This window comes from Equus przewalskii, chromosome 2, assembly GCF_037783145.1.
Source record: "Equus przewalskii isolate Varuska chromosome 2, EquPr2, whole genome shotgun sequence".
In the NCBI taxonomy this organism is placed as follows: domain Eukaryota; kingdom Metazoa; phylum Chordata; class Mammalia; order Perissodactyla; family Equidae; genus Equus; species Equus przewalskii.
The window spans coordinates 36,017,915-36,044,077 of NC_091832.1; the positions used below are offsets into that span (position 1 = coordinate 36,017,915).

Here is a 26,163-nt window from a genome sequence, read left to right on the forward strand (position 1 = left end):
TTTACTGATAAAAAAAAAAAAAAAAGCAGCTGAACCAAGGCCACAGTTTACTGATTTGATTTTTTTTTTTCTTTTCAGTATTGCTTAAAATATTACTTATTGTGATGACCGAGATTTGGGGCAACCAAGATGAGTTCCTCCCTCACCTCCCCCTGGTCAGGCCCTGGCCCCCTCCTGCCCCGAGTCCTGCCCCATCTCAGCAGGACCCCTACACCAGGCTCAGCGTCGGTACCCGCCTTGCCCCCTTCATGTCCACACAGCAGCCAAAAGGATCGGATGATCCTTCTAAAATATAAATTGGATCCAAGCCAGTCCCCTGCTTGGAGCCGTCCTTGGCTTTTCACTGCTCTGAGAATGAAATCCAAACCCAAATCCCAGCCTGTGAGGACGGCGTAGCCCAGCTCAGCCCCACGCTCCGCCCCCACCCCCATGGCCCAGCTCCTCCTCCCGCTCGCGCTCGCGGAGCTGCAGCCGCGCCGGCCTCCCCAACTGCTGTTCGTATGTTGTTGGTTTGTCTGCGTTGGTTTGTCTTTTTGTGGTTGCTCTTCCCCTGGGCTCTCACGCATCCTTCCTGCCATTCGGGTCTCAGTTTAAATGCCAGCTCCTCCAAGAGGCCCTCTCTGACCCCCTAACTACGTGGCCCCATCTCTATATCTATTACATCTGATTTCTTCTCTTTATAACACACATCGTTCTTTTCTAGCTCCTTTTGTCTGCCGCAGTATTGCCCGTCTCTCTCTGCTAGATTGCAAGTTACATGAGGGCAAGGACCTGGTATGTTCTGGCCACCACTATATTCCCAGCGTCCAGCGCAGGGCCTGGCTCAAAATTTATATGCAGATGAATGAATGAATGAATGAATGAACTAATGAATGAACTGACGTCCCCAGCGTTCTTCCAGCTGTTTAGAGCCTCAATCTACAGCCCCATCAGCTTGTCTCTTGGGGCTTACGCATCTGCGCCTGGGTCCCAAGCCTGCTCTCCCCTCCCAGAGTTCAGATGACCTCATCTCCTTGAGAGGAGGATGGGAGAGGTTGCTCCAGATGGATAGGTGAGCTCAGCCAGGACATCAGGGACAGGTGACAGTGGAGCTGAGCATCCTAGTGGTTAAGACTACGGGCATCAGAATCAGGTAGAGCGAGGCTCCAGTTCCTGGACCTGTCCTTACCAGCTGTGTCGTTTTTAGAAAATGGTGTCACCTGTCTGAGCCTTTGCTTCCCTACCTGTGAAACAGATCTAGAAACATCCACTTAAGGGGTTCTGATAAATATTCAAAGAAGAGAGCAATGGCAAAGCCCTGGGGGAGCACAGCAGGTACTCGACACAGGGGAGCCACACTGGCTGTGGGGCCGAAGCCGCTCCCGCCTGGCAGCATCATAAAAGCCGAACCCACGGGGTCTGGCACAGCACTGTGGGCATATTCCAGCCTATCTTCTGAGCTGGAGTCATGCCATCAACTGATGAGATCATTGCTATTTGTTAGCTCAAAATAATGGAATTTTCCATTCACTTGACCCACAGAGGGCATCTACCCCCAGTTTTTTGGTGGGAAAGCTAACTCCTGGAGCAAGAAAAAGGCTTGGCCAACTCTGTCAATGAGAAATCGAGAAGTTGGAACGGGAACCTGGGCCCCTCCTGCTGCGGGCGAGACTTAGAACCTCTGGTCCTCCCAGGAGAAAGGGAACCACAGCCACCTTGGCGGTGGGCCCAGCGAGATGCGCTCCACTCACCTGCAGGCTGAGGCCCCGGGAGGAGAAGGCGGGGATGCAGCAGGCCAGGATTGGGCACCAGAATGGGGCTTTGCTCTTCTTGTCCTCATCCGGACACAGCCAGCCCGGCTGGTTCTCCTCCCCTACAGCGAGAGGAAGCGGGGGGGGGGAGGCTGGTCAGAGTCCGAGGACCAAGTGGACAGTGAGTAGCCACCGCAGGCCAGAGGCCCGGCCTGCACCGCGGCCCGGACTGACCCAGCCAGTCGCTCCCCCAGCCCCGCTCCTGCCCATCTGAGATGAAATCCACCGTCGCTCCACAGTCATGGCCATGGGCCCCAGGCGGAGGGTTGGGAAACCTAAGGTTTGAGTCCCAGCCTGACCACCTCTCACTGAGCAACCTTGTGCAAATCACCCCAACTCTCTGAGCCTGGATTTCTTCACCTGTGAAATACAGACGATAGAAATGCCTTCGTCCTGTGCTTGTCCTGAAGATTCAGCAAAATAATCGATGGGAAAGGGTCTCAAAAACCATCATGACGCTGAACTCAGTCCAGGCCCTTGCTGCCTCGGCCTTCCCTTCGAGAGGTGGAGACGGCCACAAACACGCAAGTGGACAAGACGATTCTGGCTTGTGACATGCAGCCACGCTGCTTCTACACCTGACTGCGAGGGTGATGGTAAAGAGGAAGTCTCTCTCCTGCTTCCTTCCAGGCTACCATGAAACCCAGGAAATCACCACTTCCCAGTCCCCCAGTCCAGCTGGGCACTGAAGCCCCCGGGACCTGTTACAAGTGCAGATGCCCAGGCCCGAGCCCAGACCCTGTACTCACATCCGGAGACTTCTGCAATAAAGAGCATCTGCTCAACCACGTTCTCCACGGAGGCTCCTTCACACGAGTCAGGGCCCCTCACACGCCACCACCTCCAAGAAGACCTCCCTGACCACCTGGGCTATGGTGGCCCCCTTCTCTCAGGGGGAAAGACCCCGGCTAGGAAGACCTCGTCTTACATTCCGCAGAGCCTTTACCATGATCCAAAATCATTCTGCCTATTTCCCTGTTTAGGGTCTGTCTCCATGCATCTCTAGAATGTCAGTTCAGGCAGCAGGGACCCGGACTTCCGTTCGCTGCTGTCTCCCTGGCACCCTGGCACTGCCAGCACCTAGCAATGCTCAGCAAACGCGGGCAGAGAGAATGAACGGAAAGAGGACAAGCGAGCGAGCCACCATCTGCCCCCGGAATTCTCCCTTCTGCACACCCGAAGGAGGACCCCTTTCCTGGGATCTGATGGCAGGGGCGGCACGGCTGGGACACACCCACCATGTGCCCACACGTCAGGCACACGCTGAGTGCCACAGACACGCTCCCGGCTTTGTTTTCACAACACCCAAGCACGGTCAGAATAATGATTTTCACTTTATGGGTGATGAGCTGGTACCCGGGGATGAAGTAAGTGACTAGGCCATGTGCGCGCCTGGACAGCAGAGCCCGGAAGGGGACCCAGGTCTGTCTGACTCAAAGGCAGGGTTCTTTGCACTAAACCAGGCGGTCTTCCAGCAACTGGCCCCCGATGGAGCCCGTGTGGATGACGGACCCTGGACATGGCAACGCTGCACAACGAGGAGATAGCCCTGCCCTGGAGAGCCGGAAGCGCTGGATGGGGCACCCTGGGTGACAGGGGCCACTCAACAGAACGACATCAAGCTCAGGGGCGCCCAGAGCTCTGGAGACGGGAGGAGCGCGCATCGATTGAACTGTCATGACGGCAGCCTTCCTGCCAGCAATGCAGCTGCTGTGGCAACGAGAAAGCCGGGACCCAGGCCCAGCTCAGGTTGCAAGTGTCCTTCAGCCACATGGGGATGTTGGCCAGTCATCCCGCACTAACTCCTGCCCCTAGAGTCAGGCCTCCCCAGCAGCCAGCGCCACCCTGCTGACCTTTGCTGGACCTCGCCGCTCCCCTGCCTAAAATCGTCAGTCAAGTCCCAGTCCACGTGGAATAAAATCCAAACGCTTCCAGAAGGGCTGCCGGACTCGCCTTCCTGCCCGGCCTCGGTCCCAGGCTCCACCGTGCTAGGCTTTCCTCGGCAACTTGAACAGGACAAGCTGGGACGTGCCCTCTGCGTGCCTCGCCGTGTTCAGCTCTCTCCAGGGCCAGCTCCGCTCCTCTCGGAGGCTTAGGTTAAGCGCCCACCTCCTGGGCATGGCCTTAACTGACCATCACCCCAGCCCTCCCTCCATCCCTTTCTGTCTCGGCCCCTCTTGCTGTGGCTCACGGCCTTTACCACAATTCCCAGCTGTTTTATTGGCTTGTCTATTTTTCCCTCTGTGTGCGTGTGTGCACATCCATGTGTGCGTGTGTACGTGTGTGTGTGTACATGAGTGTATTGTGTGTGCATGTGTGCGTGTGCACCCACACGCTCCCCTACCACGCCGTGTTCTGCGAAGTCTGAAACCGTCTCCACCATCTCCTTCTACACCACACGCCACCCCTCACACAGTGCCAGACACACCACAGACCATCGGTCCCTGTGTCTGGCATGAACGAAGTCTCTTCTCAGAACCTCATTTTCCGGATTTGCCCAATGGGAACCAGCCAGGAGAGCGGGCCCCCCCAACCCGGCACCCAGCACGGAGCAAGTGCTGGAGAAAGGCCGTCACTGAGGAGTGGGAACCGGCACAATCGGTCAGTGGGCACAGACCTTCAGTCACAAGACAAATAAATCCTAGAGATCGTCCGTGCATCCCAGCGCCCATGGTTGACAATCCGGTATCAAGTGCTTAAAATTTGCTAAGAGGGTAGATCTTACGTTAACTATTCTTATCACAAAAAAATAATAATTAATAAGAGGGCGGGGGGAACTCTCAGAGGCATGGATTTGCTCATGACATAGACCGTGGTGACGGGCTCGCAGGTGTGCACTTATCTCCACTCATCAACCCGTACGCATCAAATAGGCGCAGCTTCTTGTGTGTCAATCACACCTCGGTAAAGTGGCTGTAAAAAGGCCACTGCCACCAGGGAAAGGTGGCGTGTGGCATCGGTCACAGCACAGGAAGGAAGTAGCAGGTGTGGACGCTCTGAGAAGTCAGAACCACTCGCAAATGTCAGGCCCTGCTACGTGAGCAGCCCGCTCCGCCAGACGCTCACGCACCGCGCCCCCCTCCCTCAAGCAGTAGAGTCGCCGGGCGGGGAGCTCACTCTAAACGGGCTCAGAAATGTCCCCCGTGTCGGGCCCTCCACTCACTGGGCCCTGGAGACCGAGTCGCCCGAAACCTGGTTCCTGCCACCAGGAGGAGAGGACATCAAGGAAAGGACAAGCACGGCGGAGGACGGCATCACGGCAACAGAATGACTGTGTGCACCGCACTTCACAGTTTACAAAGCTCTGTCTCACACGTGGTCTCACTTCACCCTCAGGGCCACCAGGAGAGGTCAGTCTTTCCATCCTGGCTCTACCCGGGGGGGAAACGGAGGCTGGGGGAAGTGAAAGGCAGGGCCCAGGAGCGAAGGCGCTAGCCCAGGGGGGCGCTTTGCACTGCCCTGCAATGCCTGCCCCACGGGCCGGCTCCCTTCTCCTCAGCAGGTGCTCAGAGCGCGGCTGAGCGCTGCCTCCTGGGCAGCGAATAAAGACGGGTGAGCTTTGAGAGGCTGCCCTGCTCTCGCAGAGCTTGCAGTCATGCAGTCCCCGCCTCTACCAGCCAAGAGCCCGCTGGAGCACTCAAGCCCAGGTCCTCTGCAGCGGCCGCTGGAGCCCCCTCCTGTCACCACGTCACCATAGGTTCATCTTCTCTCTTCCCCCCACACACCCACAGCCCATCAAGTCCTGGCACCTTATTACTATATATTTTCTTAATGATCTGACCTTCTCCTTCCAGATGGCGCCTTCCCTGCCTGTGATTGGGAACGCTCAGAGAAAATGGAGCTCTCGCTCCCCATCTGCCACTGCCATTGTTCCTGTCACAAAACCAGAGCGGCTGAGACTGAATCAGAAGGCTATTGCCACTGAAAACTGAAAGCCCGCTTGGGAGAAGAGACATTAAGAACTGGCACCGACGGCAGAGCCGTGATTTCCAACTGACATTAAGTGGGGGCTTATTTAGCACCCCCCCCAGTTTGCCAGCACCCAGTGAACACAAGAGCACCCGTGGGGCAGCAGCAGCAGCTCCAGGGCTGGAGCCACGTCCCCTTCCACTCCCCCACCTCCGAGCCCTCAGAACAACCCCCCAGCCGCAGCAGGCTGACTGCCAGAAGGGCCCTGGCACATCCCAACTCAGCCTCCAGCTCACTGTGTGACACTGAGCAGGACACTTAACCTCTCTGAGCCTACTGCCTCATCTGGAAAATAGGGGAAATAATTCCAACCATTTGGAGGTGTAAGCCCTGGAAAGAATACATATAATGCCGGGCATACACCAGGCACTTGGGAAATAGTGCCCACGATGATCAAATAGGGGTGTCTATTACTGTGCTTGAGGGCGGCTGCCCGCGAGGCCACCTCACCACCAGGCTGAGCCCACCCCCGCCCTGCCTCCCACTCTCCTCCTGTGCTCAGTCCCAGGGCCGTGCCTCTCCGGTCTCTACCGCCCAAGGGACAGCCCGACTGCCCTCTCCATCTTCCAAACCCAGGCTGCCTTCAAGGCCCTCCCACACCTTGCAGGGCCACAGAGGTGCTGCTGGCCACGGCCACAGCCACCGGGGCTGGCGAGACCTCTGTACATGTCTTCTCCAAACACCCTCCGCTGCAGAGACACTGGTGTCCAGGGAAGCCAGGTGGCTGGCCGTGGTCAGTGGGGGGATAAACCCCAGTAGGGCTTCCTGGGCACCATCCTGGAGGGCAGACCCGCGGCTCCGGCTGACAGCTCGGGCAGGGCCCGGCACGGCCTCTAAGCTGGCAGGGGTGAGTGGAGACGAGGAGTCGAACACACGCTGCCAGCTGCCTGGGCCGCACTCAGGATCCCGGAACCGGGTCCACTGTCAGTGGAGTGCTGGCATCATCGTGGGGCTGAGGGCTGGAAAACTAACCACGTCAGAGGCCATGAGGGGCCCCCGGGCCGCATCCCCCGTGGATGTGTCCCTGTGAGCGGGAGGTCAGCCCGTGGCCTGGCGGCCCAGGTCCACTGGGGAGGTGGGCACGAGGAGGGTTGTGGGTGGGAGATGCTACGGGAGCCGATGGAGTGTAAGGGCCAGAGACACAGCTCTCAGGAAGGGCCCTCACCTCTTCCTTCTCTGGGGCCTCCCACCTGCAACCCTCTTCCAGGGCCTTCAGAACAGGAGACTAACAGGCAGAGGGGCGGAGGGCATCCTGGCCCCACTCTGCACCAAATCATGTGACCTCAGGCCGGTCACCTCCCCATCTGAGACGCAGGCACCCTTGTCCTATGAGCTTGTCCCACGTGCCAGGCACTGGCCGCCCAGGCAACCCCTCCCCCTATGCTCACAAGAGCCCTGTGAGGGGCCCCTGGCATCCTCCCCATTTGCTGAGAGAGACCCCAAGGTTTCTAGAGGCTAATCGTCCACCCGCGATCTCGGTGCTGTGGGCAGCAGAGCTGGGGACTGACCCTAGTCTGGTTCCCTTTCACGTGACTCGAAGACCCCAAAACGCAACAGGGGAAGGGCCCACGGAGCTCCAGTCCCAGTTACAGGAGGGAGCCAGCCTTTCCCACGACCACACACATGCCGGTGGCCACGCTAAGATGTGAACAGGGTCCCCAGATTCCCCCACCCTTCCAAGGGACAGAACTGATCCACTTCCAGGATCCCAGGCACCCCCCACGCAAGCCCCCTCCTTTCTCAGTCTTCAGGAGATTATGATCTCGCACACTGTAGTCAGGGAGAGAGGAAGATACAGGGGAAAAAATTAAAGGAATAACATCTTTTGAATAAATGTTTTTCACGGCTCCTTCTAGGGGGCTCATATTATTTCTCCCGGCACCGGGCACTGCAGATAAAAAAACAAACTGGCAAAATAAAAGGAACAAATTATTCAAGGCCCAGGGGAACCCAGGCATTCAAATAAGATTTTGAATGACTCTCCTTCCATTAAAACTTGGCTGCAGTGAAAGTGCTGGAGATAAAGCGGCTGAGTGTCTTCCCAGGACCCCAGAAGGGAGATGCCGGCGTCAGTCACTCCTCCCCATCGGAGACCCAGCCCCACTGGGCAGAGCAGCCGCGGTTCCAACAGGAGGTCCACCCGCCCTTAGAGCAGGTGTACCAACAGGGCTCGGGTGCCTGCCCAAGACGCACCTGCCCCATGGGGCGGGGGCACGGGCAGCCTCCTTAGCGCTCCCCCGGGCCAGCACTCCCCTGTCCTCTGCCAGTGCCTGGCCAGCTTCTGCTTCGATCCCTTCTCCATCGGCAGAGGCTTATGCAACATCAGCACCAGATCCAAGGGGCTGGCTGAGCAGAAGCCTCTGACTGTGGGTCCTCCAAAGCCACAACATCCTCCCCATTCCCTCCCTGCCCTCCACACCTGCCCCTCCGATGCCCTCTCTGCACAGCAGCCACAATGATCCACTTCAGTGGAACGCAAATCAGGACACTGTCCAGCTCTCAGTGCTACAACCAAGACCTCCCACCAGGTCCAGAACAAGTTCCATACACCTCACCCTGGCTTTCTGGGAAACCAGGCCCCCCTTCCACCCACCTACTTCTCTCCCCACAATTCACCAGCTCTGGCCACCTCAGGCCATTTGCACTTGCTGCTCCTGAAGCCTGGATCACTCTGCGCACATCTCTGCAGGGCTTCAGATGTCACCTCCTCAGAGACCCTCCCTCACAGCAATCCTGGGCCCCGGGTTCAACGCCAGTCCCGTCACCCGGCTCTATCCCCTTCACGGCCACACCCCTCCCTGTTGATTTGCTCCCCGGTAATGTCAGCTTGCCCCTCATAAACCGTGAGCTCCTTGAGAGCAGAGATATTTCTGTTTTCGTCATTGCCCTTTTCCCTTACACCTAAAGTCGCTGTAGAGACTCAATAGTTTTTAATTGATGAAAGCCAGTGATAAAGGTCCAAACTTCCTTCCAGAAATGTTTCAAAACACACTGGAAATACATATTTACCTCTAAAAAGATCACACCAGGAAAAAAAGAAAAAGAGAACAAAAAGACAGTCCCTGCTATGGCCTGGAATACAGCACACGAGATTCTAGTGCATCTCAGGGGACAACAGCTCGATGGGCAAGGCGCCGGGCCGTTGGTCCATTCAAAAAGAGGACAAATAAAGTAACTATAACTTAACGAAAGTGGTTGGCCAGGCAGAAACCTGCCAACTTGAGGAAGCAGAATGGAAGGAATTTCTGTGCTGGCTCTGTCCCTTCCTGCTGTGTGGGCTCAGGCAAGTCACTGCACCTCTCTGGGCTTCAGAAGTCTCATCTGTAAAAGGGGGTTCCCAACAGATGTACCTCTTAGGGTTACTGTGAATGAGAGATGAAAGAGATTTGCAAAAAATGCTTAGAAAAATGCCTGCCCCGGTGGAGTGTGCTGTAAATATAAATGTCCACGACTTATCTGTATTATTAGGGACGCACAGGAGAAAAAAATAAAGAGGTCTTGGTTGAGACTCAGTTGAGTCCAACCTGCAGCATCTTTTTTGGTAACAGCCTTACTGAGCTGGAATTCGGCTCCCGTAAAACGCACCCTTTTAAAGTGTACACGTCACCGGTTTCCAGCGCATTCTGAGTTGAGTAATCATCACCACTATCTAATTTTAGAACATTTTCATCACCTCCACTGAAAAAAAAAACCCTTAGCAGTCACTCTCATTCCCCACGCCCCCAGGTCCCTCCAACCACTAGTTTACTTCCTGCCGACCCCCATCATTTTACAGATGGGGAAACTGAGGCTCAGAGAGGGGAAGCAACTTGTCCACGGTCACTAAGCAGAGCCTCAGGACTCAGAACTCGGCTCCAGTCATTCCTCCACTGCACCTCCTCCCTCCACCTCCAAAGCCCCCCTAGCCCCCCCCCAGAGCCCAGATACCCCCCACGCACTCACCCCCCTCCCCCAAACCTCCCCTCTCCGCACCCCTGGCCCCTAACATGCTCTCCCCGGGTCTTCACTCACGGAGTCCGATCTTGGCCAAGTGCAACCTGTTGACCCAGGAGATCTTGCTCAGGGGGTTGGGGGTGATGAAGACCACCATGAAACTGATGGGGCGACCGGACCTGCTGCGAGAAGGCGAGGCCTGAGCGCCCAGAACAAGGGCCCAGCTCCCCGGGCAGGCACCCGGCTCCTCCCTCAACCCATGTGCTCTGGAGGGAGGGCGAGGTCTGCTCAGAGCATCAGAACCAGAGGGGCCGGTGACCTGGGAAGCCTCACTCCCCTGGGGGAGGAGTCCCTCGACCCACCGCGGCCCCAGGAGGGAGGTACCTCCCCAGAGCGGCCAGGCCACACTCCCCAGCCCAGCCCCGGGCCCTCGGTGCGGGGGCCCAGCGAAGCCAGAGTGGGCCGGGCCCTCTGCAGGCTGCAACTAAGAGGCCTTCCAGGGCTCCACCGGTCAGCTTTCTCCAGGCCTTTCGGGCACCTGAACAGGTCAGAGCAGAGCCTCTGCGGGGAGGGACCGGTCTCCCTCGGGGCCCCTCCCAGCACCTGACACAGGGCAGTTGCTCAGTAAATGTGAATGGACACACGAAGAAATGAAGAAATGAATGAATGGAGTTGTGCACAGGCTGGGACAGCTGAAGTCACTTTTGTCACTACACTGTCCTCTCATCCCGGAGCAGCGGGGGCCCCTTCAGAGTTCTCTGGGGCCTGTTCTCCTCATGGCCCACCCCAGCCCCGGGAGCATGACCTCTCTACAGTACACAGGGATAAGGGCACAGAGAGGGGAAGGAGCTGGGTGAGGCCACCCAGCCGGGCAGTGGCCAATTCGGGTTAGAGCTCAAAGCTGCTGGCTCTCAGGCGCAAGTCCTGAGCCTCAAACACAGGGCTCTGATGGTCCTTTCCCTGCAACCCTCTGGCCCCAACCTTCCCCCGACCCAGGAGGCCAAACCCCGGGCTCTGAGCCCCTCACAGCACCAGCCTAGGCTTCAGAGTCAGGCCCCCTGGGAACTCTTCCTCCTACTCTGTGGCCTTGGGCCATCACGTAACTGAGCCTGACCTTTCTCATCTGTAAAATGGGGGCGAGGACGCCCTCTTACAGAGCGGCAGGAGGGCCAGACAGACACCCTTCCCCATCTCTGCCGGGCTGTCATCAACGCCACAAACATCAGCTGGGAGTCTACTGAACACAAGCTCCCGTGGGGGCATCGGGGGCGGGGGACACGCTGTGGGGAGGCAGGTCCACGGAGGGGAGACCCGGGGCCTGACCCCAGGGGATGGCACAGTCTGCTGGGAGGGAAAAGGACGCAGCACAAATGGATCCAACCAAGAGCAGAGTGTCCAAGGGTCCTAACAGAGGAGGGGGCTCACCCCCGGTGTGAACAGGTTGTTCGTTCATTCATTCATTCAACAATGAGCATCTACTCAGCGCTAATCGCTGTGCTGAGCATGGCCTGCAGTGCGCACACCCCCACTCCCATCACAGCGATACTGACGAAAGGGACGGCTCCGGGACCCCTCCGAGTCCCCCCACTTCATCGGCGGCCCCCTCACTTGTCGGGCTTCCCGGGAAGCAGGAGCCGGAGGCGGCACTTGTTGGCCGAGTGGATCTCCTCCTCCTTTACCCGCATGAGCCTCTGCAGGGCCAGGCACCAGTCTTGAGCCACGGTCATGTTCAGGTTCTAGGGTTGAGGACGCCAAGGAGGTCACACATGGCCCGTTAGCTCCCCAAAAGCCGCGCCAGACCCTACGGCGATCGGGGCTCCCCTGGGGGAGGGGGACGGGGAGAAGTCCTGGAGCTCAGCCTGCACCGCTCACTCGGCCACAAGTGGGACCCCCCCACGCCCCAGGCCGAGGGCAGGCCACCCAGCCCCGCATTCAGACCCCACCCGGCACCTTTGAGAGGGACACCCCCTCCCAGTCAGCTTCCTCTCCAGCCTGGGGCGAGGCCCAGGAAGGGGCTGTGAGACTGACTGGCCACTGTGCAGGGGACAAAAACAATGCCCCACGGCAAGGCCCCGCGTAACCCAAACCAGATGTCCAGGTAGCGACAGGGAGCTGAGCCACTCCTGCTGCCCCTGGGAGCTCAGAAGCCAGGGGACGTGGGGCGCCCAGGCCGAGAGGAGCCGCCCGGCCTGCCTGCGGCGTACCTGGTAGGTGCCGTGCAGCGTGCTGATGAGGAGGGTTATCTGCTCCACCACGGCCAGGTCCTTCTGCAGGTCCTGCAGCTCCTGGAAGAGGCGCGGGGGGCCGAAGCACACCTTATCTGGGCAGAGAAGAGACCCAACTCAGCCTCAGGGGTGGGGACGGTGCAAAGAAGCAGCCACGCATCCTCTCACTGCAAAAAAGAAGAGCTGTCGCCCTGGAGAAAGGGCACTAGAGATACAGAAAGAAACACTACCAGTCTCTTGCATCCTGGCGGGGGGGGGACAGATCCAATCACAGGTAAAGTCTAGTCCCTGGGATGCACGCCACACTCAGGCTACACAAAGGGTCATAGGAAACCAGAAGACTGAGAAGCAAGAGTGCCGAGGTGCCTTCACAGAACCAGGGAGTGGTGGGCACAGCCAAAAAAGAAAACAGCACGTGCAAAGGCACTGTGGCTCAAGGAAGCCCTTGAACAGCAAACTGTCCAAAGATGTACTGAGGACCTACTATGTGCCAGGTTCTATTCTAGGAGTTGGAGAGACAGCTGTAAACCAAACAGACAGGTTCTCTGCTCTTATGGAGCTTATGACCAGGGTGTGGGGGAGGGGAGCAGTCAATTAACAACTGCAGATGGTGGAAGGTGCTGGGGAGGAAGATATCAGGGAGATGGGACAGTGATGGGGGTCGGGGCTGCCCAGATCTCTGGTGATAATACAAATGGAGTGTCGGGGACCTGAGGGGTGGGCAGCACGAGACAGAGCAGGAGGGACCAGCAGGGGCAGATGGGGAAGTCCTTGACTGCCATGCGAGGGAATCTGGGCTCTGTTCTCTAGGCCCTGGTTTCTCAAGCTGAGGTCTTACGGCGTCCCAGGGGAGGGGGATGGGGAGGCCTTACTACAGGTTTTGATTTAGATGATGATCTTAAAAGCAGATGCTCATCCCAAGACACCTGGACATAATGACTTTAAAGCCACGTGCTGCTGCAAAATCAGGGCTTCCGTGGACTCTGGTCCTGAGCAGGGCCACGTGAATGGCCACCAAGGAGCAAGGAGCGAGGTGGGCACAGGCGTAAGTGACACAGTCACACGAAACGATGGGCAAAGAAGGGCTCGGCAGTGACCGAAATGGGGTGAGCTGGCGGGAAATGCCGGCCACCACAAGGCACCCTGTGACCCACAGGGTGCACAGAATTCATAAGGACCTGCCCCGCAATTGCGCCACATCCATATTGGGAGCAATTTGGTTCCAGCAAAACATCATCATCCATCACGTTAAATTAATGCTGTTGATTTGAATTTTACCGTTCTGTAGCCTCATTTTTATTCCACTTGTGATTTTGTTTTGGTTTTATGGTTGTTCGAGGGATATAAGCATAAGGAGTTTATTACACCTAGTCTTATATTTGCACATATTTGAATAACAATACAATAAAAAATCATTCAAGGCCAACTGGGGCTCAGCCAGGACTTCTTTCCCCCCTGTCCAGGAGGTCTGGCAGCCTATCACTCCAGGTTGAATGTGGCCACAGACACAGCGGTCGCTGAAGGACGGGAGCCAGAGCAAGGCCCCCGAGTGGTGGGGGGAGAGTGGACGCAGCCAGGACGGAGGTGGCTCCGAGGGAGGCAAAGCGGCCAAGGAGCCCTTGCCAGGGGCTTCTGTCAACAGAGTCAGGAAGGCAAAACAGCGCCTCCTGCCTCACAGGCCAGGGGAAGACACAGCAGCTGGAAGAGGGTGCAGCCGGCCGGCCCAGCCCTTCGAGGGCGAGAGTGTGTGGTGCAATGGTTCCCTCAGTTTCCAGAATTGCCGGCAGCCCCGTGAGGCCACCTCCTGGGTCCAGTGATGGACAGAGCCTGGCCAGTGGGGAGGAGGAGGAGAGCCAAATGCCTTCCCAGCCTGTGGAAGGTGCTGGGGGCTCACGGCTCCTTTCTGCTAGCGCAGCAGTTCAGCATCCTTTGTTCATTCAACAAACGTGTGTTAACGCCCACTGCGCTCCGGGCTTGGGGTGAGGGCTACACTCACGCCAAGGGGAGAGACGGCAAAAAAGCCATCACCATAAAGGCGAGAATACAATGGGGCCTGGAGAGCACAGGATGGGGGAGTGGCCGAGTCTGAAGGCACCAGGAAAGGCCTCTCTGAGGAGGTGCCATCTGAGCTAAGATGAGTGAGGACAAACTAGTCAAAACTGGGATGGCAAGAGAACATTCTGGAAAAGGGCAGAGGAGAGGAGAAGACTGTGAGACAGGAGGGAGCACGGCCCCCTAGGAACCAAGCACAGGGAGTGAGGGTGGAGTGGGCTGAGGCAGGGTGGGCACCCAAGACCGGCACGTGGGCTGAGCAAGGACCTGGGACCTTATCCTGAGAGCCATGGGAAGCCACTGGCAGGTTTCAGGTGGTGGGTGCCACACACAGATCTGCTCTGCATTTTGAAGAGTGGCTCTGGGGATGGGTGGAGGATGGGCAGGAAGGGGGACAGGGGGAGGGGGCAGGACAGCAGCCAGGAAGCTACTGCAGCGGCACGGGCGCATGGTAACGGCCACCACAGAGATGGAGAGAGATGCACGGCTGCCGAGCGCCACTCTGAGTTCTCATTCTCCTCGTTGTCCGACAGAGTCTGAGGGGATGACCAGGCAAGGACAGGGGTTGGGGAGGATTCAGACAGAGCCAGACAGCCCTGAGCCTGGTCCCTGAGGGCTTAGGGGCCAGGGTGTCACCTGGGCCCCTCACTGCTCAGAGGGGTGAACTGAGGCACAGAGAGGCAGCGACACCTGCCGAGGTCCCACAGGGAGGCAGGCAAGGGCTAGGCAGGATCTGGAAGTCACACTTTCTGACTCAGTTGTTGCATGCGTGTGCACGGGTGTGCACAAGGGCGTACAAGGTGGGGAGTAGGGACATGTCAAGTGTGGGGCGGAGGTGTGACTGTGTGGGGTGTACGTGTGCAGGTGGGGCTGCCAACCAGCAAGAGCCTCTCAGCCAAGGGGCCCATCAGCCTGAGGGTCCCCAGACAGGTCCCAGCAGCCTAGGCAGGTCCTCTGCAGGGGCAGTGGGGCCGGTACTCACTCTGGGCCTGGCCCGCGGCCGAGGCCTTCTTGGCGCCGGCGTGCTGGATGAGCACGTTGTCCTTGTCGTAGGAGCCGCCCTCCTGGCCCACCTCCACCACCTGCACCTGGGGCAGCGCCGTGTTCCACTTCACCACGTACTTGGGCCCCAGGGGCACCAGGCTGCTGATCTCCAGCTGGCCCCTGCCGGCACAGAGAGGACGAGGCCCTGGAGAGCCCGCGGCACCCCAGCCCCAGGGCCAGCCCAGAGCGCCGCTCCTCGGCACACCAGCTCAGCCAGGCACCTCGCAGCCCAAGCACAAGACCTCAGGCCAAAACCAAGCCAGGCAGAGCAGGGAGCCGTCGATGAGGCAGAAGCACGGGAGCATCCAGGCCCAGCCCCAGATCCAGAGTCACGTGCCCCCCAGGTCCCCAAACCCCTACCTGTGGTTGGCAGGCCTGAGGAAAAAGACAAGAAGGAAGGGAAGGTCATTACTGTTACTGAACAATTTCCACTCAGTGGGCTGAGACCCCTGGGGGCCAGAGGAGACCACGAGGAGGGCCTTCTCCCTGGGCTCATCCTTGTCTGGAATAATACAAGCTTCCTAGCAGGGCGACTGTGGGAAGCAGAGGTGATGGGCCAGACAAGGACGCTGATGCTAAGACAGGTCATGTGACTTACCCCAAATCACCCAAAATGATCCCCCAAAACTGGGCCACTAGCATCCCTATCACACTTTCACACATGCGAGACCCTGGGAAACAGGAGGGCAGAGGGGGTGTGGGTCACATTTGGTGTGTAGGACACAAACGGGACTTAAAAATTAGAGTGCTTGAGTAAGTGAGTGAGCGGATGGGTCAGCCACGAGCACCGCCACGTGATCTGGGACAGAGGCTTCCTTGCCTGAGTCCCCTACCAGGGCCTGGTCTTGCCCAGAGCTGTGAACTGGCACAAAGTCAGGGCTCAATAAATGTCTGATGGATGAACAGACGATGGACAGGTGTGTGGAGCCGAGGGAGTGTGCGAGTCCACGGACAGCTGCCTGCTCCCCTTCCAGGATGCGTGATCCACAACCACGGATAATCCCCAAATCTGCTCCATGGCTGTGAACCCAGCCGACTCAGGGTGCAGAGTCTAAGTTAGGCCCCCCAGGCGCCCCCCACCCCACGGGTGCTCCAGCTGGGGGCTGGGAGAGCCAGGATGCACGAACATCAACTTGGGTGATGCCCCTCTGAAGCGGAGTTACTGCTGCCATATTGTTGTCCGGGATGTTTTTTAAAGAGTGGTCAAATATGAAGAGCAGAGACTCTCCTCCACTCGAACGGGTAACAGTCCGGCTGGAAAGGTCCCAGCTGGAGTTCGTTCGGTAAAGGGTCCCAGCCCCCGACACCGACAGGGCCAAGCTGGAGACGCGAGGGAGTGAACCACGCCAGGTGGGGACTGAGAAAATGGGCAGAGCACCAGCCCCAGGAAACGGGCCACGTGACCCAGTTCTCCGTCCGTGTGGCCCCAGGCAACGTGGGATCGTCCAAATTTTCAAGAGAGGCCAAAGGTCTCCATCCTTCTGTGAACTCCCCCTGTGAGCCAAACGTAAGATTTCCAGAGGCCTAATGCGACCCATGGGCCACGAGTTTGCAGACTCTGATCGAAAAGATTGCCCTCACCCCATTCCGGGCTCCAACTCATTCAGGCATGGCCTGAAGGCATTTCTACTCTGACCCAGAACCAGGAAACCAGGCTCCTGTAGGGAGAAGATGCTGTGGGCATGGGGGGAAAGGCAGAGACTCCTGCCAAGAACAGGGAGACCTGGCCAGAGGACAAACCGATTCGGATTAAAGCAGCAGGGGCTTGGGTTGGACATAAAGAAGAATCTCTTAAAGTTCAAAGTGGTCAAAACTCAGGAGGCTGTTCAGCTACCAATGGCAGAGTTCCAGAACAGACCGCTCTACAGCGGACAGCTGTTTGCCCCGAGGTCAGGAGTTGCCCCAGTGGCCTCTCCAGGTGCTTCTCAGCTCTGGGGACCAGGGACAGAGCAGACCAAGAGGGACGCGAGAGGAAGTCAGAATCTCGGAGACCTCAGCAGAGCTCATGTGAAACCCTGTCACAGAGAGGCCGGCCAAGGGACCGGGACAGGACAGGAGTGGGTCCCCAAGAAGGGGCGACGGCCCAGACCCGCTTACTTGAAGTTGATGTTGGCGCAGACCAGCATGTCATTGAGCAGGAAGACCCTTCGCTCCTTGGACTTGATCAGCTGCCCGCGGTCACCGTACACGGTCTCCGTCAGAGTCTCACACAGGAGCAGCTGCCGCTGGCCCGAGGTCAGGAGCTGGGGAAGGCAGGCAGAGCAAGGTCAACGCTAGCATCACACGCAGGCTGCTACGCAGACAGCACCATGCCCAAGACCCAGAATTCTCTGCCGTGCACAAAGGGGACCGAGGCTGGGAGAGGCGGAGGACGAGGCAGGGCCACACCCTCCATCCCCAGGGTGACAAGAGGCACTGGGGAGGACACAAGAGGACCACATGCTGGGTTCTCCGGCTGCCCCTTCTGCCCAGCCGCCAGCAGGTGAGCCAGCCATGGCCAGCACCTCCCTGTGGCAATCCCGCATGACCATCACTGCCAGTGACACAAGCTCTGGAGTCACAGACACGTGCTCCCGCGCACGTGGGGCAATAACCTCCATCGCTCAGATCACCAAGGTAATGCATGACCGAGTCTGGCTGCGTAATTTGCAGAGCCCAGAGGAAGATGGACACGCGGCCCTCATTCAAAGGTTGTTAAGAATTTCCAGATGGCAACAGCAGAGCATTAAACCAAGCGTGGGGCCCTTCAGAGCACAGGCCCTGTGTGATGGTGCAGGTCGCACGCCCACAGAGCTAGCCCTGCACGTGGCACAGGGTGGACACTCCACAGGCAGCCACTGTCCCCACCGCTGCTGCCTGTGACGGCTTCACATGAGGAGGTGCGGCCTCACGCACGGGGACTCCTGGCTGGAAGGAGGTGCTGTCCCGCACCCTGACCTGTGGGACAGCCTCAGCCAGGCTCGCCTCCTGGAAGGGCTCGTGACGGGGTAGCACAGATCTGCTGGTCAGTGAGGGACCCTCTGAGGAGGCTGCAGACCCTCCAGCCGCAGGCATCCAAGCAGGCATTGCCAGTCTCAGGCTGGACACCAAGTCGGCCTGGAACCCGGGGGGCTTCTGAACACCAAGAACCCCTGCCAGTACTGGGACCACCATCCAGCCCGGGGACCCACTGGGAAAATATCTTTTTACTAACAGGGATTTTTTTTTTTGGAGGGATGAGAATAGTCAGCAAAATTCATTTCTAAAACCCATGACTCTGATGACTCCAGTTATCCTTCCTTCCTTCCATCCTTGCTGGGAAAGGGTTGGGTCACCCCAAAACCTCCCAGGAGAGAATGCCCTGTCATTCTCCGAAGAACCACATCTCTCAAGTCGACACAGAAGCCCGCAGGGGACCAAAGGCCCACCATGCGCCAGGCACCTCGCATTTTGTCAACTCAGCAGTCCCCGGAGGCCCTCCCCATTCCCAGAGGAAGAGACCAAGATCCAGAGGTAAAGCGACTTGCCAAGGCCAGCGCCAGTGAAGTGGCAGCACGGGATGGAGCCAGGCCACGAGCACCGCCCCCAGCCCCAGGCAGCACCGCTAGCACCTGGCTGCACACAACAGGACTCAGGGGAGGCCCCGCTGCTCCCAACACAAAATAGGACTGGGGGTCCCTCCGGGGTCCCCCATAACTGCTAAGGCCGGGCTTCCCCACCCCGCTAGTTGCACCAACAAGCTGACTGCCAGCTCCTGAAAACACAGCTGAGATCCTGAAGACAGCGGGCCCGCAGAAGGCTGCCCAGTGTGCCATGACCCAAAACTCAGGAGAGGAAAGTCCCCCGGGCTGCTGGCAACCATCCTCCTGCCCCTGAGGCAGATTAAAGAGAAAAGACAAAGAAAGCCCGGATATTGCACAAACACCCCGGAGGGTCCTGAGCAGGCACATTTTGAAATAGCCGGCATGGTTCCGTTGGGGGAACACCCAGTTTCGTTTCCGCTTCCCCCCTGGTGACGGACGGCAAAAGGAAAATCACTCGACTGGTCGTAGGACTGGGTGAGGCTGTCCCAGGGGGGCCCCGGGTGGGGGAAGGCACGGGATGCAGCCACCACCACAACATCCCACACATACCAAACACGCCCCCCACTTGACAGGTGGAGAAACTGAGGCTCAGAGACTTCAGTGCCTTGCCCAACACCAAACAGGTCTTCCTGACCTCCAGCCAGCAACCACTGCTCCTTCCTGCCCAGATCCCTACGGGGGAGAGAGCAGAAGAGCACAGACGGCTCTTCCCAGAGCAACTGCTTTGGAGAAGGGCGTCCTTGTCCTGAGCCATCTCGTCCCACGGCAGCTGCACAGGTGTGTGAGCCGAAGCAAGAGAAACCCTCTTGGTTACAGAAAAGAAGCTAAAGGAGGGACCAGAGGAAGACACTTCCCAAGTACAAAGACCATCAAATACCAGCACAGGTGGCTCTGACTGAGCTGAAGTCTTTTTCTCGAGAGTGGTTCCAAAACAGGAGGCTCGGGTGGGACTGGCTGCCTGGAGGCGGAGAGAGGATCCCCACCTGTCGCGCCCACTCTGAGCAATCCTGGATGGGGACATGCCTCCAGGAGGGGGCTCCATGCCCTGCCCGTCTTTTCTTCCCAGCACCATCCTCTTGGAACAGGCAAAGCAAATGCAGACGCCTGTGGGGCCGGCAGGTAACCTCAGTGGGAAGGCGTGAGTGGGGACTGAGGGGGCACGGGCAGCCACTACTCAGGTGACCGGTGCCAGCATGCCAGCTCTTCCAACCGTTCAAGACGATCCACAAGTCTGAATTTTATGGGACATCTCTCCACTTCTAAATGTTGGTAACTAACTCCATTTTCTTAAAAATACTGTGTGGGCCTAGAAACACACATACAGCCTGAATTTGGCCTGAAGTCTTAAGACATTGGACCTGAAGCTTAAAACTGCAAGGGGCCCTGCAGGTTATCTCGTCCCAGCCCAGCTTCACAGGCCTGTGGTGAAGGTCAGAGATGGCAACGTAGGTCAGAGAACGATACAGACTCTGAAGCGTGGTCCACGTGGAGAGGGTGGTGGTCCTCCTGGTAATCCTTCCTGCACTCTTAGAAAGTTCCACCCCACGGGGCTGAAATCTCAGTGGCCTTAGTCGCTGGGCTTAATTCTGCTTCTGTGGCCCTCAGAGCCAGAAGGCTCCCAGTTTTTCCCCCAAAAGATCTGAAGACCTCCCTCTGACCCCACACGACATCCCTTCCCCAAAGAACAACCCATGTTCTCACCAGCATGCGCTGGGGCGGGGTCACCTCACCCCGAACCATCTGAGCCAAGCTCTACCCTCTGGGGGGTGAAACAGGGTGGGGCCTGGCTGCGGACTCCCAGATCTGGTGCGGCTGCCGGGAGCTCATGTCACATGTCACTAGGGAATCAGAGGACTAAAGTTTACCAACAGGGGACCCTAGGGGTGACTATTTTTCAGTACGGGCTTTGTGTTTTAAAAACAGGGTTCTCTACAGACGCATCTGAAAGCATTTCAAGATTTTTTTGCTAGAATGTTCCTAAGTTGCAACCCCAAAACATGGCATGAATTTCTCGTCTTTCTTCTTCTTTAAAAATAACACTAATATCTTGAGGATATTATGTTAAGCAAAATAAACCCGACAGAGAAAGACAAACACTGTATAATTTCACTCATATGTGGAAGATAAACAAACACATGGACAAAAAGAACAGATTAGTAGTTACCAGAGGGGAAGGGGGTTAAGGGGTGGGCATAAGGGGTAAAGGGGCACATATGTATGGTGATGGACAAATAATAATGTACAAGTGAAATTTCACAATGTTATAAAACTATTATGACCTCAATTAAAAAATAATACCTAAAAATATATATATATATATTTTTCAAAAAAAAAAAAAAACCACTAATATGAGCCAGCCCTGGTGGCCAAGTGGTTAAGTTCAGTGTGCTCTGCTTCGGCAGCCTGGGTTCATTTCCCAGACCTACACCGCTCTGTCAGCAGCCACTCTGTGCTGGAAGGCTGCATACTAAAAAACAGAAGAAGACTGGCATGATGTTAGCTCAGGGCGAATCTTCCTCAGGAAAAAAAAAAAAACCACTAATAATGATGACAGCCACCTTGTACTAAGGACTCCGAGCCTGCCGCTTTGCCAATCCCTTCATTTGCCTCGCAGCAGCCCTGGGGGTCAGATGCCACTGAACCCTTCTCATTAGAGAGGGAGTAAGTGGGGTTCAGAGAAGCTGGGCGATTCCCCTGAGGCCACACAGCAAGCACCAGTGGCAAAATCTGAATTCTAACCCAGACTCTAACTCCAGAGTGCATTCATTTGAGCACAGTACCAGGCTATGATTTCTGATGTCTTTACTGGCAATTACGCTAATGAAGAAAATCAGCTTTTATCCTAAAATGACGTGGATAGTAATGCATGTGGGCATCCGTCCACTGGAGACTAACCCTCAAGGTAAGGTCCGTGGCCTCAAAGCAAAGAATCCCCTCCCTCAGAGAACACCGCCACCTGGTGGGTGGCCGCGGGGCAGGAGGCCGGGCGACAGGTGCGGAGGGCTGCAGAGCAGGTGAGGGCACGCACCTTGCTGAGGCTGCTGCGGTCGCTGACGCTCTTGGTCAGCTGCTGGATCTCGGCCACCTGGTCGGCCAGCCGCTTCTGCTCGTTGAGCTTCTCAGCCAGCGTCTCCAGCTCCGTGAGGGCCAGCTGTAGCGAGAGCCGGTCCGGGTGGCCCCTGGGGGTGTTCTTCAGCATGTCCTGTCAGGGCCCAGAGAGCCAGGGCTGAGAACCCCCCCCCAGCCCAGCCGACCCTCAGCCCCCACAACCCCCACGGAGACCAGGTCTGAGAGGGGCCCAGCTTGCAGCCTGGACAGACGGTACCTGTCCTAGAGCCAGGCCCCAAGAAGCGGCTAATGAACGAAAGAGAATAAAATGAACCTGCAGACCAGTCCCCAAGGCACCGATCAACGGCATGCGAGACGAGAGTCCACTCCCGCAGCTGGCAGCTCTGAGGGCCAGAGGAAAATGCTCTGGGGCCCTCGGTCACTCCGCCCAGCACGGCGGCAGGGGGTCAGCCCCTCACTGAGGGCCATCGGCCATCTGGAGGCGTCCCAGGCTCCTGGGCCCTGCATGGGGCTAAGGCTCCCTCAGGAAGCCTGAAGTGGCCATGGTCAGCTCGTTTACTGAGCTGCTCGTCCCTGCCAGGAGCCCACAGTCTCTAGGATTCCACGGGCCTTCATTCCCTGCCCGCCACCTGGGCTCAGGCCACCAGCAGCCACTCTGTGTCCCCCACTGGGGGAGGTGGGAAATAAGCTGTTGGATCCCAGCGACTCCACCGCGGGAGTGGAGAAAGAGGGGGCCGAGGCCAGGCCCGCAGTCCACAGTACACATGGGCCGTGGCTGATGGCTGAGCAGCCGCGAGGCCCTGGGGCCCAACCCACACTGCGCCCTGGGGGTCAGGGGCTGCCGGAACCCCAGTGGTACCTGAAGCAGGAGGATGAACTGTGGGAACCTCTGGATGGGCTTCACCATCAGCCCGTAGAGCGTGACGCGGTCGGGGCTGCACACCTGCCGCCGCTGCGGGAGAGGAGGTGCAGTCACTCGCTGACCCCCTGCACGGGGGGGCCAGAGCCCGGGGGGCACAGACGCCACCCGTCCTGGGCTCCTCTCCCCGGGCCCAGGTCTCTGCTCGGTCTCATGACTGAGAGAAGAGCCCGGGGGGGGTCCCTGGTGCTACAGCCAGGGGTCCCTGCCACCACCGGGGCTCCCGCACAGTCCCTCACCCTGGGGAGACTACAGCAGTCCTGTTAGTGTCTCTGGACTAAACGCGTAACTGGGAAATTCAGCAGTTCATTCTAGAAGTAGTCAGACAACCATTCCCTCCGCTTAAATGAACAGCCGAGTCCAGGCCAGCGTGAGGGGCAGGGCACAGGGCGTCTCTCCCTGTCCTGTCTCTTGCATCTGTTTCCACCACTCCATCCACACAGCTGTCGTCTGGATCCCTGGCCTTGTCCCCTACAACCCAGGCTGCTGCCACAACTCCCCCATCGACCTCCACTGCCGTCTGCCCCGGCCCAGAACTCTTCAGGGGCTCCCCACTGCCTGAAACAGGACATCCTCACCCCTGGGCCTGGAGGTCCAGAGCTGCCCAGACTGGACTCAGCCACCTCTGACCCTTCTCTCTGGGCCTCCCCAAAAGGCAGCCCGTCTCCCAGATCCAACCCGACTCGCCAGCCCCCATCCTCCTGCCTCTGACCTTTGCCCCACCACCCCTGCACCCAGAACACCCTCTTTTCCACCTCTACCCATTATAATCCCCCCAGAACCCATGTCAGATGGCACCCCACTGAGAAAGCCCCCGAGCCTCTTGGATCGGGGCAGTGGGCTCCTCGGCTGAGCCCCAGCTCCTAGCCCACCTGCGCCTTCCACTAGGCGGCACGCTCCCTGCAGGCAGGGTCTCATCTGATCCACCTGACTGCGCACCCCAGGAAATGCGGGGAGCCTGGCCACAGCTGCACGAGGCCTTTGGTCCTTTAACCTCTATTCTCCCAGGGGACCCCCAAGTCACCCTTTTGAGGAATTTCCTCACCCTTTTACAAATGAGGAAAAGGGATCAGTCCAGTGACAAGCTGAGCCACGCCTGGAGGCCCACCCAAGCCCCCCCAACCAGAGGAACGGGGCCGCACACTGCTGGGTCTACCCCCCCAGACCCACCGCCTTCTCACCCACCCCAGAGACGTCACAGGCCTCCCCCTCCCGCCTTCAAAACTCTGGATGCAAAGCAGCTTACAGACACTTCAATCTTTATCACGCTCCTGTTGGGGAGCAGGAGGGACCCCCTATCTCCCCACAGGACCAGGGGTGCCCCAAAGGAAAGAGGGGCAATGTCCAGACCAAAGTGACAACGTGACGGCCAAGGCTGGGCTGCAATGCCCCCTCTCTCCTGGGAAACCTTCCTGCCCCCACCATCACCAGCGCCCCACTGAGAGGGACCCAGACCACCCTCGGGCACACCTTGAGGAACTCGAGGAAGGCAGGCTTGGTGAGACAGGCCTTCTTGATGATGGACATGGCGTTGGTGAAGTTGTTCACGTAGTCGCTGTACACGTCTAGCACCATGGACTTGGAGAACTGAAAAGGGCCGTGAGTGGGGGGGTCACATCCATGTGAGGGGCAGGGCGGCCAGCCCCCCCAACTGCCGGCCCCAACTGTTCTCCTCCACCTGGAGATCCCAAGGAGCCTGGAGGTCAGGAACCTGTGACCCCACTGAGGAGAGGGAACCAGGCTCAGAGAGGTGAAGAGATGCCCGAGGTCGCAGGGAGGCAGAGGTGGGGCCAAGGAGAACCTGGCACGGCAGCCCCAGCCCTCCACCCTCAAGGACGGCGCTCCTGAGCCCGAGCCCTTGGACACACCGACCAGGGCGTTGACTCTATTGAGCGCCGAGGTTTCAAAACATACATTTTTCCTTTTAGCAAAAGTTAATTTACCTAAAACAGATCAAGGTGCAGTTCCACCGACTGGATCCCCTCCCCCATGAATCTCTCTGGGGCCCACAGACTTCGGTTTGAAAAACCATGAGTCCAGTGCACCCCTCCTTCCATGGATGGAGACCTGAGCTGGAGAGAGCCCTGGAGCCGCCTGAGGTTGCATGACTGAGCTGGGACCAGGCCAGGCCTCCTGGAGCACCATCCAGAGCTCCCGCCCCGACACCCTGGGGCGGCCTCTGGGGGCCGAGGCCGAGGCCGTGCGAGCATCTCCAAGAGCAGTCACTCTGCGAGGGCTCGGCAAGGGGCTTCAGACCGGCCCGGCAGCTGCCCACGGTGGCCAGCCTCCCAGAAGTGCTGCCACCTGAACAGAGCCAGGACCGTGCGCCGGCCTCACCACACCTGCAGACACCCCAAAGACACACTGGAGGCATTGCGCCCACGCCAGCTTAGGCCAGGCTGACTGTGGCCCTGCCACCCTCTGACCCCACTGGCTTAGACAAGGTGACCAGGCGGAGGCGGGAGGCTGGCTGATGACATCCAGCTCAGGGCCGTGGTTTCTCCCTTGGCGAGCCACGGAAAGAGAGGGTAGGGACACCTACTGAAGCCACGAAGAGGTCCCCGATCTTCTCGGTGGCATCCCACTCGGCCACGCGGGAGGACAGGGCGATCTGGAACATGGAGTGGCAGTGCAGGATCTCCTTCACGCGGAAGAACACTGCCTGGCACTTGCGGGCGCTCAGCGCCTTGGGCTCCATCTCCATCAGGGGGTTGCGGTAATCCTGCCGGGGTGGGCAAGGGTGAGCGCCCCTCCCAGCCCCCCGCCCTCAAGGCAGCCCGGACAAGGCCAAGCAGAACTCAGAGGGCCCTGGGTGGCCCTGTCCTCACTCCCCACCTGTCCTTCCGGAAGGCTCTCCATGAATTTAACACCCCTGACCCCTCTTTGCCCACCCACAACCCACCGCCATGACTCCTGTGTTAAGCTGGGACGGGAGAAAGACACCTGCCTGCAAGGAGCCCCCGGAGGCAGGCCCCAGGGTCCGGGCGGGCCCTGTTCTGCTCTGCCTACAACCCAGCCAGTCCGTCTAATCGAGCAGTGACAGCGACGTCACAGAAAGCTCCCTTGGCCCCCGGAACTAGAGCCCCCCTCTCCAGCCGGCTTTGTCAGAAACACGCGATGTTGTCATCTCCACCCGCCTGATGTCCGGCCTCCCCTCTGTGGACGGGAGGGAAGAGAGGGTGTTATTAGCACTCTCCAACCCCGACAATTCCCTTCCCTGGTGGCCTCATTCCAAGAGCCCCCAACATCCTGGAAGAGTCACCGTCTCAGGAACGCAAACCCGAGACCAGGTCAGCACGCCTTACTCAGGTCACAAGAGCATCTACTGAGCAACCCCTGGACACCCTGATGATGAACGAGATGGCACGTCCCCGCCTCGGAGAGCTCCAGGGTGACAGGGAGACCTGGCCCCGCCCCAGGGGCCTCCTGGAGTGCCGAGGAAGGCAAGGTCCCTTCCAGGCACAAGGCCCACAAGCCCTCGACGATCCGGGACAGCCCTCGTTGCACAGAACCCCAACTTTGTTTCAGAAAAGGCAGTCTTCCCATGGACACCAGAGCATCAGGAATTCTCGGTGTCCTCCACCTGGAGGTCCTGCTGT

The 26,163-nt window shown here is 58.4% G+C and overlaps 1 protein-coding gene across 43 annotated transcripts in view; it reads right to left on the reverse strand.

Annotated features, from left to right (window-relative positions):
- Positions 1–26,163, reverse strand: part of ARHGEF10L (Rho guanine nucleotide exchange factor 10 like) — a 153,585-nt gene that overhangs the window by 42,197 nt on the left and 85,225 nt on the right. For 15 of the 43 annotated variants that reach the window (XM_070601176.1, XM_070601073.1, XM_070601201.1 and 12 more), the window contains 11 exons: positions 25,107–25,286; positions 24,035–24,151; positions 22,505–22,597; positions 21,605–21,778; positions 17,111–17,256; positions 15,374–15,388; positions 14,952–15,133; positions 11,897–12,012; positions 11,301–11,428; positions 9,771–9,874; positions 1,731–1,852 (listed from right to left, as the gene is read on the reverse strand). In XM_070601176.1, coding sequence (XP_070457277.1) covers positions 1,731–1,852; positions 9,771–9,874; positions 11,301–11,428; positions 11,897–12,012; positions 14,952–15,133; positions 15,374–15,388; positions 17,111–17,256; positions 21,605–21,778; positions 22,505–22,597; positions 24,035–24,151; positions 25,107–25,286 — 1,377 coding nt within the window. The remainder of the gene's footprint in view (positions 1–1,730; positions 1,853–9,770; positions 9,875–11,300; positions 11,429–11,896; positions 12,013–14,951; positions 15,134–15,373; positions 15,389–17,110; positions 17,257–21,604; positions 21,779–22,504; positions 22,598–24,034; positions 24,152–25,106; positions 25,287–26,163) is intronic. The other 28 variants (XM_070601211.1, XM_070601109.1, XM_070601311.1 and 25 more) reach the window with 3 other exon arrangements.